This window comes from Dendropsophus ebraccatus, chromosome 1, assembly GCF_027789765.1.
Source record: "Dendropsophus ebraccatus isolate aDenEbr1 chromosome 1, aDenEbr1.pat, whole genome shotgun sequence".
Classification (NCBI taxonomy): domain Eukaryota; kingdom Metazoa; phylum Chordata; class Amphibia; order Anura; family Hylidae; genus Dendropsophus; species Dendropsophus ebraccatus.
The window spans coordinates 18,525,433-18,548,479 of NC_091454.1; the positions used below are offsets into that span (position 1 = coordinate 18,525,433).

The 23,047-nt window shown below is 46.7% G+C and overlaps 1 protein-coding gene across 2 annotated transcripts in view; it reads right to left on the reverse strand.

The window, feature by feature from the left end:
• PRMT8 (protein arginine methyltransferase 8) overlaps positions 1–23,047 on the reverse strand; it is a 165,095-nt gene that overhangs the window by 39,273 nt on the left and 102,775 nt on the right. For both annotated transcript variants that reach the window (XM_069952906.1, XM_069952914.1), the window contains exons 3-4: positions 18,437–18,592; positions 16,155–16,218 (exon numbers count right to left, since the gene is read on the reverse strand). In XM_069952906.1, the coding sequence (XP_069809007.1) occupies positions 16,155–16,218; positions 18,437–18,592 (220 nt within the window). The remainder of the gene's footprint in view (positions 1–16,154; positions 16,219–18,436; positions 18,593–23,047) is intronic.

Genomic DNA, 23,047 nt, shown 5'->3' on the forward strand with positions numbered 1-23,047 from the left:
TATCTCCTATCTATCTATCTATCTATCTATCTATCTATCTATCTCCTATCTATCTATCTCCTATCTATCTATCTATCTATCTATCTATCATCTATCTATCTATCTATCTATCTATCTATCTATCTATCGATCTATCTATCTATCTCCTATTCGTCTATCCATCTATTATCTATCTATCTATCTATCTATCTATCTATCTATCTCCTATTCCTCTATCTATCTATCTATCTATCTATCTATCTATCTATCTATCTATCTCCTATCTATCTATCTATCTATCTATCTAGCAAAAGAGAAGAAGCAGCACTGCTTTAATGTGGTAATGGTGGTGCCAGCGGATCTTGATCCAGACCAAAGATCGTAGTGAGTATATATGCAGAGAATCCACAGCACTCCAGTGTAGTGAAAAAGCTCAATAAGCTGTGTTTATTCAGTCAATTCATAGTGCACCACTCCAAACGCAACGTTTCAGTGACTCTCTGTCACCATTTTCACGCTTGAAAATGGTGACAGAGAGTCACTGAAACGTTGCGTTTGGAGTGGTGCACTATGAATTGACTGAATAAACACAGCTTATTGAGCTTTTTCACTACACTGGAGTGCTGTGGATTCTCTGCATATCTATCTATCTATCTATCTATCTATCTATCTATCTATCTATCTCCTATCTATCTATCTATCTATCTATCTATCTATCTTCTATCTATCTATCTATCTATCTATCTATCTATCTATCTCCTATTCCTCTATCTATTTATCTATCTATCTATCTATCTATCTATCTATCTATCTATCGATCTATCTATCTCCTATTCGTCTATCCATCTATTATCTATCTATCTATCTCCTATTCCTCTATCTATCTATCTATCTATCTATCTATCTATCTATCTATCTATCTCCTATCTATCTCCTATCTATCTATCTATCTATCTATCTATCTATCTATCTATCTCCTATCTATCTATTATCTATATATATATGTATCTATCTATCTATCTATCTCCTATCTATCTATTATCTATATATATATGTATCTATCTATCTATCTATCTCCTATCTATCTATCTATCTATCTATCTATCTATCTATCTATCTATCTATCTAGTCCACTTTATATATTCATCTGTTTTTACATAGTAAAGTTTAGCTTTCATAGTTTACGTAATAAAATAAGTGGAATATAATGTTCCTGTTCTCGATCTCCTAGTGGAACTTGTGTTATTATTTTTAGAATAAACCATTCATGCCTTGTTTCCTTGGGTGACATGTTGGTGGGAGTTATCAGCTCCACATATTGTCTGGAGAACACGGCACGCTGAGACTTACAATGATCTCTCCTGAAATAAATCAACGTCTGAAGGAATCAAGGAAGGTTTCAACAAATCGAGACGTGAATGTTCTTCATCAGGGGATCTCAGAGGTTACTAAGTACCAGATCACTGTCAGACTGGCCCACCGGAGGATCTACCAGTGGGCCCCCAGCTCAGAACCTGCACTAACATTAACTGACATCTTTCTTTCTTTCTTTCTTTCTTTTTTTCTCTTTCTTTCTTTCTTTCTTTCTTTCTTTCTTTCTTTCTTTCTTTCTTTCTTTCTTTCTTTCTTTCTTTCTTTCTTTCTCTTTCTTTCTTTCTCTCTCTATCTGTGTGTATATGGGGGATGGGGCTCATTCTCTTTCCAGATGTTGCTGGAGGATTGAACATAATGGGGAAGATTTATCAAACATGGTGTAAAGTGAAACTGGCTCAGTTGCCCCTAGCAACCAATCAGATTCCACCTTTCATTTTCCAAAGAGTCTGTGAGGAATGAAAGGTGGAATCTGATTGGTTGCTAGGGGCAACTGAGCAAGTTTCACTTTACACCATGTTTGATAAATCTCCCCTATTGGATTTTAACTGCCCGAAGGATCCTCTGTTTCTAAGGGAATTAAGCAGGTGCCCTAATGGGACAATCCTATGGACAGTCTGACTGTTGCCTAGTAACCGCGCACTAACTAGGAGCAGCTGGATACAAAGGTAACTAGATGGTGTGATGTCACTGAGGCTTGACCGGACACGCCCATGTGACATCACATCCTTCTATGACATCACAATGTCATATATACATAGAAGGAATCTCACACGGCTGGGGCGCCTCAGTTGCAGCTTCCTCCTGGCTGAGCAGTCCGGCTCCTCATCTATACAGGTAAGTGTCTCTCCCCCCTCCCTATTTTTCCTGCTTGTATTTTGCAGCAGGAAAAGCCTCAAACAAAAGCGGAAGAGGACGAAGACCGCCTGTGGGAGATAGACGACCGCCTGTGGGAGATAGACGACCGCCTGTGGGAGATAGACGACCGCCTGTGGGAGATAGACGACCGCCTATGGGAGATAGACGACCGCCTGTGGGAAATAGACTGCATGTGGGAGACAGACCTCCGGGGGATATCAGCATCAGGAACCTGCATAAACAGCAGGTGAACAGCGTTTATTCATACAAGGTGAGAGTCTCCCCCCTGCCCCCCCTTCTTTTTTTTTGGCATTTTTTCAGCATTTGAAGTTGGGAAAGCCTGGAAGAGGGGCTCAGGAAGACCACCCGTGGGAGGAAGAGACCACCCCGTGGGAGGAAGAGACCGCCTGTGGGAGGAAGACCGCCCGCCTGTGGAAGGAAGAGACCGCCCGTGGGAAGAAGAGACCGCCCCGTGGGAAGAGGAGACTGCCTGCCTGTGGAAGGAAGAGAGCGCCCCGTGGGAGGAAGAGAGCGCCCCGTGGGAGGAAGAGAGCACCCCCTGGGAGGAAGAGAGCGCCCCGTGGGAGGAAGAGAGCGCCCCGTGGGAGGAAGAGACCGCCTGCCTGTGGGAGGAAGAGAGCGCCCCGTGGGAGGAAGAGAGCACCCCGTGAGAGGAAGAGAGCGCCCCGTGGGAGGAAGAGACCGCCCCGTGGGAGGAAGAGACCACCCACCTGTGGGAGGAAGAGACTGCCCGCCTGTGGGAGGAAGAGACCGCCTGCCTGTGGGAGGAAGAGACCAACCCGTAGGAGGAAGAGACCGCCCCGTGGGAGGAAGAGACTGCCCCATGGGAGGAAGAAACCGCCCCGTGGGAAGATGTCTGCATCAAGAACATCAGTAACCTGAACAGTGTTTATACATACAAGGTGAGAGTCTCTCCCCCCCCCCCCCTTATTTTTGTCTTTTTCAGCATTTGAAGTTGGGAAAGCCTGAAAGAGGAGCTCAGGAAGACCGCCCGTGGGAGGAAGAGACCGCCCGCCCGTGGGAGGAAGAGACCGCCCGCCCGAGGGAGGAAGAGACCGCCCGCCCGTGGGAGGAAGAGACCGCCCGCCCGTGGGAGGAAGAGACCACTCGCCCGTGGGAGGAAGAGGCCGCCCGCCCGTGGGAGGAAGAGACCGCCCGCCCGCGGGAGGAAGAGACCGCCCGCCCGCGGGAGGAAGAGACCGCCCGCCCGCGGGAGGAAGAGACCGCCCGCCCACGGGAGGAAGAGACCGCCCGCCCGCGGGAGGAAGAGACCGCCCGCCCGCGGGAGGAAGAGACCGCCCGCCCGCGGGAGGAAGAGACCGCCCGCGGGAGGAATAGACCGCTCGCCCGTGGGAGGAATAGACCGCCCGCCCGTGGGAGGAAGAGACCGCCCGCACGTGGGAGGAAGAGACCGCCCGCCCGTGGGAGGAAGAGACCGCCCGCCCGTGGGAGGAAGAGACCGCCCGCCCGTGGGAGGAATAGACCGCCCGCCCGTGGGAGGAAGAGACCGCCCGCCCGTGGGAGGAATAGACCGCCCGCCCGTGGGAGGAAGAGACCGCCCGCCCGTGGGAGGAAGAGACCGCCCGCCCGTGGGAGGAAGAGACCGCCCGCCCGTGGGAGGAAGAGATCGCCCGCCCATGGGAGGAAGAGACCGCCCCTTGGGAAGATGTCTGCATCAGGAACATCAGTAACCTGCATGGAGCACGTGAGCAGCATTTATACATACAAGGTGAGAGTCTCCCCCCCCCTTTTTTTTCTGTAATTGTCTTTTTCAGCATTTGATGTTGGCAAAGCAAATGGAAGAGGAGCTCAGGAAGACCGCCCCGTGGGAGGAAGAGACCGCCCGTGGGAGGAAGAGACCGCCCATGGGAGGAAGAGACCACCCGTGGGAGAAAGAGACTGCCCGTGGGAGAAGGAGACTGCCCGTGGGAGAAAGAGACCGCCCGTTGGAGGAAAAGACTTCCCGTGCAAGAACGAATATCTACATCAAGAAGACCACCTGACGGCGTTGGCCCTAGAATTCCCCATAAATAGGTGAGGGTCGGCAGCGGTAGGCAGATGATAGCCGTGATCCAGGGTGATATCCGATCGCCACTTGTGGGGTCAGGAAGGAATTATTTTTTCCCCTGAGATTGAAATCTCGGGGGTTTTTCTTCGCCTTCCTCTGGATCACTCAGCAGTGACTCTTCGGGTTCACACTCCACTGGAGCCAGAAGAGCCGCCAGCCGCATTATGTAATAGAATATGGAACCTCTGCCTATCGCTGGGGGCTCTTAGAGGGGGGTAGCGGCCATAGTTTGCACATATAAATTTCAGCTGGATTTGTCCCTGTTATACGGTCCAAGTCCAGGTGCAATTCGGCTAATACCCCTGTAAGACTCCCCAATAAAATACTACAAATATCTTTAATAAAGGAAGCGTTGCTTCTTCTAATCAAAAACGTCTCCAGTGTTATTTCTTATGGAATTATTTTCTTACTGACTGACTACAATGCACTGTTGGGGGTTTAATACCGCGGTATACAATCTGCTGAGGTCAAACAGTGGGGTATGTAATATGCTGAGGGCCTGATAATGGGGTCTGTAATATATTAGGGCCTGATACTGGGGTCTATAATATGCTGGGGGCCTGATACTAGGGTCTATAATATGCTGGGGGCCTGATACTAGGGTCTATAATATGCTGGGGGCCTGATACTGGGATCTATAATATGTTGAGAGCCTTATATTGGGGGGAGGGGGGGGTCTAAAATATGCTGCGGGCCTGATACTAGGGTCTATAATATGCTGGGGGCCTGATACTAGGGTCTATAACATGCCGGGGGCCTGACACTTGGGTGTGTAATATGCTGGGGGCAGGGGCGTAGCTAATGTCTCCTGGGCCCTGGTGCGAGAGGTCAACTTGGGCCCCTCCCCCTTTTCACGACCAAGACCGATATTACCAATAACACCAGCCTATAGGAAGAAAACATTTTATCACCATACATATTACCGCCATACTGTTATTGACCAAATCCTGTACACTGAGACCAATATTACCAGTATATAGGAAGGAAATATTACCGCTACACCACACCCACTACCATCACCACCATATTGTTACTGACCAAATCCATACTAAGACCAATAAAACACCAGATACCAGATAAAAGTAACAAATATTACCACCACATACTGACTTACACCACCGCTGCTACTGAATAATCCACTGTACACAGATCACTATCACCTCATCCAGTCATATAGAGGCTGACCCAGCCCTACACAGGCTCTGTACACCATATACATTATAGTGCAGTTATATCAGGTGACTCACAAGGGGCGTCTTCTCTGATCAGAGTCGTTTTAATTTTCTCCTCCATCCGTCCTGGGCCGTTATGAGAACTTCTCCGAGCCACGAATCCACAGAATCTGCCAGACAAACATATTAGGCTCCTCACTCCATTAGGCACCATCCTTATCTCTCTACTAACTGCACATCTGTATTGGTCCCTATATGCCCTCATTTAGTGGGTAGGCTGACACTATGTGATCCCCCTTATAGTATATGCCCCCCTCTGTGTAGCCTCCTTATAGGCCCTCTCCCCCCTTACTTATACCCCCTTATAGATGGCTCCCTTTCCCCCCTGCTTACAGATGGCCCCCCACTCCCCCATAGATGGCTTCCCTCTCCCCCCCCCCCATTATAGATGGCTTCCCTCTCCCCTCTTCTTAGATGGCTTCCCTCTCCCCCCATTATAGATGGCTTCCCTCTCCCCCATTATAGATGGCTTCCCTCTCCCTCCCCCCATTATAGATGGCTTCCCTCTCCCTCCCCCCATTATAGATGGCTTCCCTCTCCCCCCTCCCCCATTATAGATGGCTTCCCTCTCCCCCCATTATAGATGGCTTCCCTCTCCCTCCCCCCATTATAGATGGCTTCCCTCTCCCCCCCATTATAGATGGCTTCCCTCTCCCTCCCCCTTCTTATAGATGGCTTCCCTCTCCCCCCCATTATAGATGGCTTCCCTCTCCCCCCCTCCCCCATTATAGATGGCTTCCCTCTCCCTCCCCCATTATAGATGGCTTCCCTCCCCCCCATTATAGATGACTCCCCTCTCCCCCCCCCCCCATTATAGATGGCTTCCCTCTCCCCCCCCCCATTATAGATGGCTTCCCTCTCCCTCCCCCATTATAGATGGCTTCCCTCCCCCCCCATTATAGATGACTCCCCTCTCCCCCCCCCCCCATTATAGATGGCTTCCCTCTCCCCCCCCCATTATAGATGGCTTCCCTCTCCCCCCTCCCCCATTATAGATGGCTTCCCTCTCCCCCCCATTATAGATGGCTTCCCTCTCCCTCCCCATTATAGATGGCTTCCCTCCCCCCATTATAGATGGCTTCCCTCTCCCTCCCCCCATTATAGATGGCTTCCCTCTCCCTCCCCCCATTATAGATGGCTTCCCTCTCCCCCTTCTTATAGATGGCTTCCCTCTCCCCCCCCCCCATTATAGATGGCTTCCCTCTCCCCCCCCCTCCCCCATTATAGATGGCTTCCCTCTCCCTCCCCCATTATAGATGGCTTCCCTCTCCCCCCCATTATAGATGGCTCCCCTCTCCCCCCCCATTATAGATGGCTTCCCTCTCCCCCCCATTATAGATGGCTTCCCTCTCCCCCCCCATTATAGATGGCTTCCCCCTCCCCCCCCCATTATAGATGGCTTCCCTCTCCCCCCCCCCATTATAGATGGCTTCCCTCTCCCCCCCCATTATAGATGGCTTCCCTCTCCCCCCCCCCATTATAGATGGCTTCCCTCTCCCCCCCATTATAGATGGCTTCCCTCTCCCCCCCCCATTATAGATGGCTTCCCCCTCCCCCCCCCATTATAGATGGCTTCCCTCTCCCTCCCCCCATTATAGATGGCTTCCCTCTCCCCCCCATTATAGATGCCTTCCCTCTCCCCCATTATAGATGGCTTCCCTCTCCCTCCCCCCATTATAGATGGCTTCCCTCTCCCTCCCCCCATTATAGATGGCTTCCATCCCCCCCATTATAGATGGCTTCCCTCTCCCTCCCCCCATTATAGATGGCCTCCCTCCCCCCCCATTTTAGATGGCTTCCCTCTCCCCCATTATAGATGGCTTCCCTCTCCCTCCTCTGTTATAGATGGCTTCCCTCCCCCTCCCCCCATTATAGATGGCTTCCCCCTCCCCCCATTATAGATGGCTTCCCTCTCCCTCCCCCCATTATAAATGGCTTCCCTCTCCCTCCCCCCATTAAAGATGGCTTCCCTCCCCCTCCCCCCATTATAGATGGCTTCCCTCCCCCTCCCCCCATTATAGATGGCTTCCCTCTCCCTCCCCCCATTATAGATGGCTTCCCTCTCCCCCCCCCATTATAGATGGCTTCCCTCCCCCTCCCCCCATTATAGATGGCTTCCCCCTCCCCCCATTATAGATGGCTTCCCTCTCCCCCCCATTATAGATGCCTTCCCTCTCCCCCATTATAGATGGCTTCCCTCTCCCTCCCCCCATTATAGATGGCTTCCCTCTCCCTCCCCCCATTATAGATGGCTTCCATCCCCCCCATTATAGATGGCTTCCCTCTCCCTCCCCCCATTATAGATGGCCTCCCTCCCCCCCCATTTTAGATGGCTTCCCTCTCCCCCATTATAGATGGCTTCCCTCTCCCTCCTCTGTTATAGATGGCTTCCCTCCCCCTCCCCCCATTATAGATGGCTTCCCCCTCCCCCCATTATAGATGGCTTCCCTCTCCCTCCCCCCATTATAAATGGCTTCCCTCTCCCTCCCCCCATTAAAGATGGCTTCCCTCCCCCTCCCCCCATTATAGATGGCTTCCCTCCCCCTCCCCCCATTATAGATGGCTTCCCTCTCCCTCCCCCCATTATAGATGGCTTTCCTCTCCCTCCCCCCATTATAGATGGCTTCCCTCCCCCTCCCCCCATTATAGATGGCTTCCCCCTCCCCCCATTATAGATGGCTTCCCTCTCCCTCCCCCCATTATAGATGGCTTCCCTCTCCCCCATTATAGATGGCTTCCCTCTCCCTCCCCCCATTATAGATGGCTTCCCTCCCTCCCCCCATTATAGATGGCTTCCCTCTCCCTCCCCCATTATAGATGGCTTCCCTCTCCCTCCCCCATTATAGATGGCTTCCCCCTCTCCCCCATTATAGATGGCTTTCCTCTCCCTCCCCCCATTATAGATGGCTTCCCTCTCCCTCCCCCCATTATAGATGGCTTCCCTCTCCCTCCCCCCATTATAGATGGCTTCCCTCTCCCTCCCCCCATTATAGATGGCTTCCCTCTTCTCCCTTCTTATAGATTACCCCCCTCCTCTCCTCCCCCTGTGCACAGCAGGTAACAAAAAAAAACAAAACTCACCTGCCATCCGTTCCCACGTCGAACTTCTCGCCTCCTGGTCCGGTCCCCGACTGATGCGCGGCTGCCGGGGGTGTCCCGTCCTATCCCCGGCAGCGCCACGCATCAGTGAGCTCCCTGTACGCCGGGGCTGGGACTTTCGGCACGGGAAGCGTCTCTGACGTGCGCTTCCTGTGCCGGAAGTCAGGGCCCCAGCCGGCATAGGGAGCTTACTGATTCGCTGCGCTGCCGGGGATAGGACGAGACACCCCCGGCAGCCACGCATCAGTCGGGGAACATAGAACTCTTGTGACCGCAAGCAAAATTATGCTTGCGGTCACAAGAGAGTGCAGTGGCGAGGGGGGGCCTCGCGGGCCCCCCCTCATGGCGGGCCAGGTCGCAGCGGCGACCGCTGCGACCCTGGTAGCTACGCCACTGGCTGGGGGCCTGATGCTGGGATCTATATTATACTTGGGGTCTATAATATGCTGGGGTACTCATACTGTGATATCGTTTTGGGGACTACATTTTGCAGGACTGGTGTGGGTTACAGTGGTCATCTGTGCTGTACACATCGCCTCCCTCTGTATCCTCCTAACTAAGCTCCTTACAATAAGGACAGTACAGGCGAAAAATCCACCTCACTCCCCCAACCTAGGTGGCATGGTGTCAATTGGGTAGGGCCTAAAGTGTCCTTGCCCAGGGGGCGTAGCTGGAAAGTAGGGAGGTGTGGAGAAAGACCATATAGGTGCTGTGGGCCTAGGGCACGAATGCTTTAGGCCCCGCCCCTCTGACAACACACCGACGGAGCAAGAGAGCTTTTTGAAGAAAATATCAGCATCAGCAGCACAAATCCCCCCAGGACAGGACATGGAAGGCCGCTATCTACTGATATCAGTGGTTTGTGGGGGTGGGTACAGATTTGCCATATTGTGCCCTCTGGTGATCTTCCATGTGGCCACATGTCATATCCCCATATGCATATACAGTATACTCCATCTTATATAAAGTGTATCTGTCATTTACAAACAACTTTGTAGAAATCAATAGTACAAGCGATTTTAACCCCTTCTTAACCAAGGACATTGCTGCACGGATGTCCAGGTCACAATCTCTAGTTTTTATTGGTAGGTAAAAAAAACACTTTTGACCGCTTTTTATAAAAAAAAATTCTAATATGTAATATTAAAAAAAAAAAAACTGGTATTTTTCCCCTCCTTTCATTATGGATGTGAAGAGGTTAAAGAAGATGTACTAACTTACCTCCCCCTGTACCCCGGCGCTTTCCCATAAGTTGTGATGACGTCAGGCTTGTCCTGGCGGATGGACTGGCCGCTCAGCCAATCAGTGAAAGGCCTGGACTCTCGGGACAGGGATATAATTACCGCTCCATAAAGCTTTGCTGCGGCCTCATCTGGAGTATGCTGTCCAGTTTTGGAACCCGGTTCATAAAAAGGACGTTCTAGAGCTGGAGAGGGTACAAAGACGGGCAACTAAACTAATAAGGGGAATGGAGCATCTTAGTTATCAGGAGAGATTAAAAGAATTAAACATGTTAAGTCTGGAGAAGAGATGTATAAGAGGAGATATGATTAATATATTTAAATATATAAATGGCCCCTACAAGAAATATGGGGAAAAGATGTTCCAGGTAAAACTCCCTCAAAGGACAAGGGGGCACTGCCTCCGCCTGGAGAGACAAGGGGGCACTACCTCCTCCAGGAGAGACAAGGGGGCACCGCCTCCACCTGAAGAGACAAGGGGGCACTGCCTCCGCCTGGAGAGAATAGAGGGCACTGCCTCCACCTGGAGAGACAAGGGGGCACCGCCTCCACCTGGAGAGACAAGGGGGCACCGCCTCCACCTGAAGAGACAAGGGGGCACCGCCTCCACCTGGTGAGACAAGGGGGCACCGCCTCCACCTGGAGAGACAAGGGGGCACCGCCTCCGCCTAGAGAGACAAGGGGGCACCGCCTCCACCTGAAGAGACAAGGGGGCACCGCCTCCACCTGGAGAGACAAGGGGGCACCGCCTCCACCTGGAGAGACAAGGGGGCACCGCCTCCGTCTGGAGAGACAAGGGGGCACCGCCTCCGTCTGGAGAGACAAGGGGGCACCTCCTGACCCCCCATTAGAGCCCCCTATACTCACCTAATCCCGCGCGCTCCTCAGATGAGTCCAGCAACCATAGAGAATGACAGGAAAATCCAACGCTCCGTCATTTTCTATGAGCGTTGGACTCATCTGAGGAGAGCGCGCGCCGGGCTGCAGCGGCTGAGATCTCCGTCACCCGACCATCTCCAGAAGCGGGACCCGGCGGGATTAGGTGAGTATAGGGGGCTCTAACGGGGGTCGGGTTCCCTTTAAAGAAGTTCTTAGAACAAAATAACATTAATCCATATGTATAGAACCTATCATCTCTCCCCCTTCCCTGTATGCATCCCCTCCTTGTATACCCCCTTCCCTGCATCAATACCCTCCTTGTACATCCCACTTCCGTATCTCCATCCCCTCCTTGTATATCCCCCTTCCCTATATCCATTCCCTCCTTGTATATCCCCCTTCCCTGCATCCGTCCCCTCCTTGTATACCCCCCGTCCATTTATCCATCCCCTCCTTGTATACCACCTACCCTGTATCCATCCCCTCCTTGTATATCCCCCTTCCCTGTATCCATCCCCTCCTTGTATACTCTCCTTCCCTGTATCCATCCCCTCCTTGTATATCCCCCTTCCCTGTATCCATCCCCTCCTTGTATACTCTCCTTCCCTGTATCCATCCCCTCCTTGTATATCCCCCTTCCCTGTATCCATCCCCTCCTTGTATATCCCCCTTCCCTATATCCATTCCCTCCTTCTATATCCCCCTTCCCTGTATCCGTCCCCTCCTTGTATACCCCCTGTCCATTTATCCATCCCCTCCTTGTATAGACCCCTTCCCTGTATCCATCCCCTCCTTGTATACCCCCCGTCCATTTATCCATCCCCTCCTTGTATAGACCCCTTCCCTGTATCCATCCCCTCCTTGTATATCCCCCTTGCCTGTATCCTTCCCCTCTTTGTATATCTATCCCCCTTCCCTGTATCCATCCCCTCCTTGTATATCCCCCTTCCCTGCATCCATCCCCTCCTCGTTTATCCCCCTTCCCTGCATCCATCCCCTCCTTGTATATCCCCCTTCACTGTTTCAATCCCTTCCTTCTATACTGCTGTATATAACGTAAAACACACACACATATATATATATATATATAAATTTGTCCCAGACAAGTCCCCAAGGTTAGCTGTTTTAAAAGGGTTATCCAGGATTTTTTTTTCTTTTAAATCAACTGGTTTCAGAAAATTATACAGATTTGTAATTTACTTCTATTTTAAAATTTCCAGCACTTATCAGCTGCTGTATGTCCTGCAGGAAGTGGTGGATTTCTTTCCAGTGCTCTCTGCTGCCACCTCTGTCCATGTCAGGAAGTGTCCAGAGCAGCAGCACATCCCCATAGAAAACCTCTCCTGCTCTGGACAGTTCCTGACTGAAAAGAAAATAACATTTCCCGCAGGACATACAGCAGCTGATACGTGTGGGACTTGAGATTTTTAAATAGAAGTAAATTACGAATCTATATAACTTTCTGACACCAATTGATCTGAAGAAAAAGATTTTCGACAGGGAGGCCCTTTAACGTTATCACTAAGGAAACCAGTAAGTGAGTCCATGTTTTCCCCTGTAGTGATGTATACACCATTCTGTATGGATATAGGATGTGAGGCATAGCAATTGCTTTCAATGGCAGGAAAATTGTTCAGTATTAAAAAAAAAAAAAAAGCCCATTATGCAACAAGTTGGTGTCTTCATTCAATAACAGCACAAGGGCACGGTACCCATTGATGGATGAGATATGATAGCTGGGGGAGCCATTGCTGGGAAGCTCAGTTGCGTGAACAGACCCCGCCATCACTATGATGGATAGGTATGTGGATGGAACAAAATTGCAAAAAAAAAAAAAAATATATATATATATATATATATATATATATACCCCGACATGGAAAATCCTCTGTTCAATTTTCATCGACTGATGAATCTTAATAAGCATGTGTATGGATTGCCGTAATATCTGCTGTGTCCTTCTAAGATGTAACTGTATTTTATGGAGCTGTCGTGGCAGAAAAAGTAATTTTATACAATGACAGGAAGATAGCACCTATGGGGGGGAGGGGAGCGGAGGGGTGTGTGACCGATTATTTCAGCAAGCTTGTAGTGTAATGTATAGCTAAGGGAGTGAGATGCAATACCAGAAACAGCCTACATATAAGAGTGGTGCTGTAAGTTGAAATATACAGCCTTGTTTTTTTTTTATTGCATATGTAATTTATATGTATTTATATTTATATATATTTTGCTGTGGTGATCTTTTTACTATTATTATTATTATTATTATTATTCAATAGTATTTGCTGAAGCATAGGACTCTAAAGTGAAAATTCTGATATTCTGATATGACTCTCCTAGAGTAAAATATTACTGTACTTTCCCCAATTCACACAGGGTGATTAACAGCTTTTATGTATGACATGGTAGTACCCTCCATTATGTATGACATGGTAGTACCCTCCATTGTGTATGACATGGTAGTACCCTCCATTGTGTATGACACGGTAGTACCCTCCATTGTGTATGACATGGTAGTACCCTCCATTGTGTATGACATGGTAGTACCCTCCATTGTGTATGACATGGTAGTACCCTCCATTATGTATGACATGGTAGTACCCTCCATTGTGTATGACATGGTATAATCCTCCATTGTGTATGACATGGTAGTAGCCTCCATTGTGTATGACATGGGAGTACCCTCCATTATGTATGACATGGTAGTACCCTCCATTGTGTATGACATGGGAGTACCCTCCATTGTGTATGACATGGGAGTACCCTCCATTATGTATGACATGGTAGTACCCTCCATTATGTATGACATGGTAGTACCCTCCATTGTGTATGACATGGTAGTACCCTCCATTATGTATGACATGGTAGTACCCTCCATTGTGTATGACATGGTAGTACCCTCCATTGTGTATGACATGGTAGTACCCTCCATTGTGTATGACATGGTAGTACCCTCCATTATGTATGACATGGTAGTACCCTCCATTGTGTATGACATGGTAGTACCCTCCATTGTGTATGACATGGTAGTACCCTCCATTATGTATGATATGGTAGTACCCTCCATTATGTATGACATGGTAGTACCCTCCATTGTGTATGACATGGTAGTACCCTCCATTATGTATGACATGGTAGTACCCTCCATTGTGTATGACATGGTAGTACCCTCCATTGTGTATGACATGGTAGTACCCTCCATTATGTATGACATGGTAGTACCCTCCATTGTGTATGACATGGTAGTACCCTCCATTGTGTATGACATGGTAGTACCCTCCATTGTGTATGACATGGGAGTACCCTCCATTGTGTATGACATGGTAGTACCCTCCATTGTGTATGACATGGTAGTAGCCTCCATTGTGTGTGACATGGTAGTACCCTCCATTGTGTATGACACGGTAGTACCCTCCATTGTGTATGACATGGTATAATCCTCCATTGTGTATGACATGGTAGTAGCCTCCATTGTGTATGACATGGGAGTACCCTCCATTGTGTATGACATGGTAGTACCCTCTATTGTGTATGACATGGTAGTAGCCTCCATTGTGTATGACATGGGAGTACCCTCCATTGTGTATGACATGGTAGTACCCTCCATTGTGTATGACATGGTATAATCCTCCATTGTGTATGACATGGTAGTAGCCTCCATTGTGTATGACATGGGAGTACCCTCCATTGTGTATGACATGGTAGTACCCTCCATTGTGTATGACATGGTAGTACCCTCTATTGTGTATGACATGGTAGTAGCCTCCATTATGTATGATATGGTAGTACCCTCCATTGTGTATGAAATGGTGGAAATCCCAACTAGAGTGAAGGGGTGCACATTCACAGTACCGCTCTTATCCTTCTCCATGGAGCTGCCAACGAACACATTCGTCTATCTCCAGTGGCTCCATAGAGAATAAATAGAGCTGCAGTGCACACATGTGACTTCAAGTTCCCCATTCTTGAGATGGTGGGGGTCCTGACTACTGTGTTCCCTCACAACCATAAGATACCATGAATAGGGCATACTGTGTCTAGATAGGAATACTCATTTGACTGCCCTGGAGCACTTCCACAGGTGAAATGAGGTATTACAGTCAGTGTGTCCTCCAAAGCTCGGGGTGATTTTGTAACCAAGCTAAAGTAGATTAAAGGGGTACTCCGGCGCTGATAAAAAAAAAATCAATCAATCAATCATAAACATAGTTTTTACATTTACCACCCCTCTGGAGTCTGTCTCCGTTTGAATTTCCCACTAGGGATGGTCCGAAACTGCCGAGGTTCGGGTTCGTATCCACGGAGCGGGCAGACAGCGGGAATCATTTCCAAGAGTTCGGGTTCGTACGAACCCGAACCGAACTCGGTTTGGACCATCTCTATTTCCCACTGTTTGCAGGTCCCTGAAGCTCCAGTTGGTGGCTTCTTTTTTTCTTTACTTCCTGGTTTGGTCTATCCCATGATGCACTTTGTCTCTTGTGATGTCTAACTGACTCTGTAAAACTGTTAGATGGCTTACATCTTGTTCAGCCAATCAGAGCTGAGCAACCTGAGTCATCTGACAAAGGGAGGGTGGCTTAACAGGGCTTAGACCCGCCTCCCTCTTGATGATGTCATTGTCACAAAATGGCTGCCACAGAGCAGCCTGGGGTCAACAGTCATTAGGTAAGAATAAGTTTATTTCACTTCCTGGTGGGGGGTTGAGGAGGGAAAAGACAGGGAAGGGGGGCAGATAGGTGATTGAAGCATATTACAAAGTTATATAACTTTGTAATGTGTTTCAATTACTGAGAAAAAGCTTTCCGCTGGAGTACCCCTTTAAGAAACCTAAAAAGAGAAGGTGTCCTCTTTCAACTAGGTATCAGAATCAGAAATAGTAGCTTCAACTTGTATAGAGGTCCCCATATACCTTATACATCATCAGTCTTAAATATACGTCATCAGTATAAAATGTATGGGCTGCTCCTGACTCCACAACAGATGATGTTGGGGTCAGAAATGATCACTGCCTGTGCCTGACCCCTTTGTTCTTGAAGAGATAAGCCACAGCCAGAACGGTCTAAAGGCCCTATTACACAATACGATTATTGGCCGTATTCAGCAGTTGCGGCTGATAATCGTCTCGTGTAATAGAAGACAACAAACAAAAGAATATTCGGTCATGCTGAAGGTTTCTGTGCATGGGGAGAGATAGCTGTCAGTCATCACTGACGTCATCAGTCCAATCCCTTGGCCCAGGCCCTATCACACCTATTCTGCTACAGACACAAACATAAAATTCCAGCCTCCACATATATAAAAGCCTAAGTGTAAACCATAATAGTATTCAAGGTTGTTCTAGAGAACGCACATAAAGAAAATAGTTTTATATGTGGGAACGTGATACATCCCCAGGTGCCTTACTGTTGTCCAGGTGGTTGGCCTTGATGATTTTTTCTGAATAGTCAGAAACGCTGGAACATTCGATCTGAGGGAAAAGAGAGAAGGCACAATAGGTAGGTCAGGGCTACTGTGTGAATGAGAACAAAGAAACTTACACGAATGACGACGATGATGATGGTGATGTGTAATGTCGAATGTGGAACTTATAACTTATATATATATATATATATATATATATATATATATATATACACACACTGTATTTTCGCCCAAATACCCCTTTAACCACATACACTGCATTGATACTGACACAGACAGCTTCCCTAAGTGTAATGAAGCAGTGCTGTCATCAGGGCTTGAACAGCCCTGCAGTTCCTGATACAGCCATAGGTGGCAGCAAAGGGGTAGTATCATGTCTGACCTCTGCTGCTCAATGTAAAAATATTAATAAATAAATCTAATAATGTAACATAATAATAAATCTAAATAACAAATATAACAACAACAATTATATATATATATATATATATATATATATATATATATATATATATATATATATATTTACCTAAATACCCCTTTAACCATGTTGGTTTATAAGTGGTTTAGCATTGACCAGCTGTTCCTTCTTCTTATATTAGTTCTCTATATTAAAAAAAAATCTTATAAGGCAGTAAATCCGGAGGCTGTAGTGAGTGGAAGGCGACAGCACCTGCAGTGGGACCTGCAATTCTCCTAACACCAGGGAGAATAATATTAGCAATTGTATGGCAGTCCTCCGCCCATTAGTTCCTGTGCTGTCAGCGTGGTAGGGAACAGCCTGTGTTTTACAGTGTAACAGGCAATCAGCGACACCTTCCCCATAATAAGGGAGGAAATAGTGAGAACACCGGGGAAACTCAATGCTGGAATGGACTGAGAGTCCCAGGGGTGCAGTAACTCCGCAGCTAATTGCAGCCATGTATCTGCAGCTTTTATTTCTGCCCTGATATTGTAAATGCTGGAATAACAATTGTTTTAACGTGAAGAGCGAGGAGATTGCACCTCAGGCATTGCTGTGTATGGCGGAGGGAGGAAACTTAGGGACAAGTTTCTTAAAGAGCCCTCAATATTATTCCTCTACTATTATTCCTCTACTCCTGTCTGTGTTATCTATATACTGGTGTCACCTGTCACTGTACGCCTGTCTGTGTTATCTATATACTGGTGTCACCTGTCACTGTACGCCTGTCTGTGTTATCTATATACTGGTGTAACCCGTCACTGTACTCCTGTCTGTGTTATCTATATACTGGTGTCACCTGTCACTGTCCTCCTGTCTGTTATCTATATACTGGTGTCACCTGTCACTGTACTCCTGTCTGTGTTATCTATATACTGGTGTCACCTGTCACTGTACTCCCGTCTGTGTTATCTATATACTGCTGTCATTGTACTTCTGTCTGTATTATCTATATACTGCTGTCACTGTACTCCCGTCTGTACTATCTATATACTGCTGTCATCTGTCACTGTACTCCTGTCTGTGTTATCTATATACTGGTGTCATTGTACTCCTGTCTGTGTTATCTATATACTGGTGTCATTGTACTCCTGTCTCTGTTGTCTATATAATTGTGTCACCTGTCACTGTACTTCTGTCAGTGTCATCTATATACTGGTGTCAACTCTGTCACTATACTTGTGTGATATATGTGTGTCACCTGTCATTGTAGTCCTGTCTGTATTATCTATATACTGCTGTCATTGTACTCCTGTCTGTGTTATCTATATACTGCTGTCATCTGTCACTATACTTGTGTGTTATCAATATACTGGTGTCACCTGTCACTGAACGCCTGTCTGTGTTTTCTATATACTGGTGTGACAGGTGATGCCATTATATATATAACATAGACAGGAGTAAAGTGACAGGTGACACCAGTATATAGATAACACACAGGAGTACAATAACAGCAGTATATAGATAACACAGACAGGAGTACAATGACACCAGTATATAGATAACACAGACAGAAGTACAATGACACCAGTATATAGATGACAATGACAGGAGTACAATGACAGGGGTCTATCTACAACCCATGAACAAGAGTGGTCAGTAGATGGAGCTGTACTGAGACATCACTCGGATGTATACCATATATCTGGCAGTTCTCCAGGCTAGTAACTAGATCATTGACCCTGACATGTTTGGTGCTATTTCCAGCTTAATGTCAATAGGATTTTTACAAACTAAAATGTTATTTACACAGTAGGCAAGGACGGCAGCCATGCCATAGAACATGATAGGACCTACTCACCCCGTACACTTTCTTTGCTCCGGCCTTTGCTGCGAACATGGAGAGAATTCCAGTCCCACTTCCTACATCCAGTACAATTTTATCCTTAAAGACGTGTTTATTGTGATACATGGCGTTTCTATAAGTCAACGTGCGGACTTCATCTTTCAGCATTTCCTATAAAAACAAGAAAAAACTCATAAAAATATGAACATGGTTACAGTGCGAAAACAGAGAGACAGAGCTGAGCACGAGGAATAAGGGAGCGTTTACACGTTCCGTGCACGGTCCATAAATGGATGGTTTTCTACAGGGTAGAATACGGAACTCCCGGCATCATAATGATGTTGGAAGCTTTAAACTGGTTAAATCTTTGCGCTACCGTACTGACACTCTGTGTGTCAGTACAGTAGCATGAAGATTTAAACAGTTTCGAAACTCCCATGAATGGAGATGCCAGGAAGGTGTGAATGCCCCCTTAGTAAGTAGACAGGCTTATCCCGGTTAGCATGGGACCAAGCCAGTTTCCATGGGGCTCTATGATTAACCTGCGTAGTCACCTTGCCGTGGCCTATGGGACCTCTTTTCTGTGACCATCATCACTTCTCTTTCCCAGTCATAGAGGGTAATGGTTTTCAAGGAGCTCTTATCAGTCTGTGTGTGTATTTCACCTTCAATCAGATTTAGACCACTGGTTTCTTTCTGTCATCTCAGGGACTATTACTATTAAAGGGGATCCCGTCACCATGAAAATGCCACCTAAACTATCGGCATCATAATATAGAGCAGAAGGAGCTGAGCGGATTGATATATAACTTTATGGGAAAAGATTCAGTATTACTTTTAAATTATTGATTGAAATCTCTGATGTTTCCATGCTAAAGAGTCCAGTCCTTTAAGTGACACCGCCCACTGGACTCCTTAACACAGAATGATCAGAATACAAGTTATACAGAATCTTTTACCACAAAGATATATATCAATCTGCTCAGCTCCTTCTGCTCTATAACATGATGGTGATAGATTAGATAGCATCGTCTTGGTGACAGGTTCCCTTTAACTATTACCATCTCTTGTTCATCCTCGAACTGCACCTTGGTAAGAGATCTATGGATGATCTGTTGCTGAATGAAGTAAAGCTAACTTATTCTCTTATCTGTCCTTCTCACAGTGCACTGGTTTAACATGAGCCATTGGAAATTGCACATTTCGGCACCATTGGAACAAGGTATGCAGCAATAGAAGTGGTGTATTCTCTCCAGTCTGACACAGTGCTCTCTGCTGCCACCTCTGTCCATGTCAGGAAGTGTCCAGAGCAGGAGAGGTTTTCTATGGGGATTTGCTATTGTTCTGGACAGTTCCTGACATGGACAGAGGTGGCAGCAGAGAGCACTATGTCAGACTGGAAATAATACATTGCTTCCTGCAGGACATACAACAGCTGATAAGTACAACTGATAAGCTCTGACACCAGCTGAATTAAAACAAAAATAATCTTTCTGCAGAGTACCCCTTTAAAGCCTCTGTGTCTGCCATGTTGAGATCTGCTACTATGGAATGCCTCAGGCAGATAATACTAGTAGAGCAGCAATCTCACAGATCAAGGCAATACATATATATTATATTGATGAGTATAAGCTCAGCCTAGGTGGACTGAAAACATAGATATACACTTATCCGAGCATGTATGTAGTCTGGATAGGACCAAGGGGCAAAGTTTCTTCTTGTGGAGAGAACAAAAAGGCTTGTGAACACTCAGGAGCAAGGGATTTTGGGAAGAAATATATGCAAATTAGCCATCTTAGCTTGCTCTCTTGTGCCACCTATTGGCTGTAGCATCCCTTCAGGTCATTCATGAGCCTTAGAACATGGGTGAATAGGAAGAGGCAGAGAAAGCTACTGCTTGAGACCTACCTGACAGCCCTTCACATAGAGAACAACCCCTTTAAGTGATCAATGGTAAAGACCGGATCGCACCATCTCTGTCTATAATTAAAATCCCCCAATATGTAAAAGTCCCATAATAACTGGAAACTGCCAGCGGAGTACATGACATCCCTCGTATCTCAGAAATTATTTCATATAATAGCTGAATTAAACTCTACTTAAAGTGAATTTAATATCAAGGATTCGCCTATTATATGCAAATGGCCGCATGGTGCTACACGAGAACAACTTCTTAATCAATATCGCCGGAATTCTGAATGAACTATTAAATGGAATATATTATAATACTCAGATAAATCTTATTACTTTAACTTATATTAATTCTGCTTCTTCAAAGGAATTCCCATGGTCCTAGTGCTAGATGATTACTCCCAACTCTTTAATAGAGAGCTATTATGGAAATAGTCAGGGTCGGCATCAGAACCAGGCAAACCCACTAGGATCTGGCTGAACACGGACAACATTAGTCAAGCCGAGCCTTTAGTTAGGTCATGTGATCTCATGGTGACCCATTGGAAAATACATGTGTTTCTGTGCTCTCCATCTCAGCCAGCAGAACCTTCTGTATGGACTTTTCCACACAAGCTCTTAATAGGGGGGGGGAGACAGAAACTCCCATCACAGTAACTGATGATGGTTATAATGGATTGGTTGACAGATCGGCCTCCCTCACTCTATACTTACAGTCTCTTAGCTATTTAGATATATAGGGAGATGAGGATTATTACAATATTCTCCCAGCAGGCAGCGATGTTACCGGCTCTGGCTGCCCATGCGGTGGTGTGCTGATGCATCTTGGGATTGAGAGCCAGGGAGGATGCAATTTGCAGTCTGAAAGTCAAGATTGTGGCTGATCAGAGGTCACATGACCCAGATACAGCAATGAAACATATGGAAGCAGCAGAGCTGGGATGAAACAGATGACACTGCAACAATAGAGCTGGTGGGTGTCGCTTTATATGGGGGGGGGGGACTGCGGGAGTGCTTATATATATATATATATATATAGGATCAGTCTCTAAGTTAGTTATATCCTAAGGCTACAAATGGGGTACTACTTTATCTAGAACAAAGTCGGTACACCGTAATAAATGGGTTAATAGAGACAAGCAAATATCATGAAATTCTTTCAGGTTTGACTTAGTTAAATAGCCTGAGTATAATTTTGTTCGTATCCATTTTCTTTGTAATATGGGAACTTAAAGGGGTACTCAGGACTGAAGTTTTTTTTTTTTTTAATATATGCTCAGGGATAGGTTTAAAATAATAAAGTGCACTTACCTCCCTGGCTCCCACAGCGCCGCCAGTATTTTACTGATTGTTTCCGCTATTAGGCTGCTCCCGGCGCCTGGGGCTGTGACGTTGCAGGCCTGCTCAGCCAATCAGCTACTACTACTACTGCAGTCATTGATTGGCCTGGAAGCCCCAACACCAGGTCCAGGAAGTTGATGAACAGTAAGTGAAACGGTAAAACACAGTCAATTCTGCGGAAGCCAGGGAGGTAAGTGTATGTTATTCATTTCAACTGACTTATCCGTGGGCATATATTAAAAAAAGGCTCAGGCCCAGAGTACCCCTTTAAGCTGGGTTCAATATCACTAGTAATGACTATATTAATTTGGTGTTTCTTTACAGCGTTGGCTGGGTTCACACTGCATGTTTTTCATCTATTTTTACAAAAAAGTATGAAAAATAGATGCATTTGTGTGCAACCGTTTTAATTACGTTTTTTTCTTGTCCCATTCCTTTTTTTAACAAACACAAAAATGTAGTCGACCATGTTTTTGTGTACGTAAATAAAACGGATTTGTTCCGGGTTTTTTTCTATTTAAACATGTAAAATCCTCTACTCTGGGTCCACTCTGACCACGCTCAGCTCCCTCTTCCTCTCTCCCTTTGTAGTCACAAGACATGTAATCTCCTCTCTGGGTTCCGAATTAGCTGGTAACCCGACCCCCAGGAGACATTATCTGCATCATCTCCATGCACCTGTGCTGCTTCCATAGACTTACATGTGTCCCTGAGCCTAGGTTTCTGTAATATGAAAAGTTATAGTTCTATCTCTGCTTGAAGTCAGTGAATGCAGGCATATGTACCTGTCTTTGTGTCACAGCTCTGTATATTGTAAATGTTATAGATGTTCTTAGAGTCTGGATGGAACTAGAATGTTTTAATTCACAGTCAGCAAGCAGAAATCTAAACTTACACTACACCCCCACCCCGGTAAACAGATGCCCGTTATGCAGCACATAGCTACACCATGCACGCGTCAGCTCTGCTACACCATGTGCGCCTCTGCTCTGCTACACCATGTGCGCGTCTGCTCTACTACATCATCAGCTAATATAGAATACATATTGGGGTCATGTGATCAACAGTCCTGTGTTTTCTGTGCAATAGTAATGATGGCAGTGGACAGGAAAGAAAGCTAAGGGGGCGTGTACGCAAATGGACCAATCAGGGAAATGCATGATGGGAAATGTAGTTTCCTATCTTGGTTATAGATTGTCTTTTAGAAAAACTTGTAACTCCGCTAGAAAGACAGAAGACGGCTCAAAATACTCAGGGGGACTTGGTGAGTAAGATCAGATAGGATCTTATATTTTTGCTTTTAGGTGGATAACCCCTTTAAGGGTTGTCCAGAATTAGAAAAACGTGGCTGATTTCTTCCACAACAGCGCCACA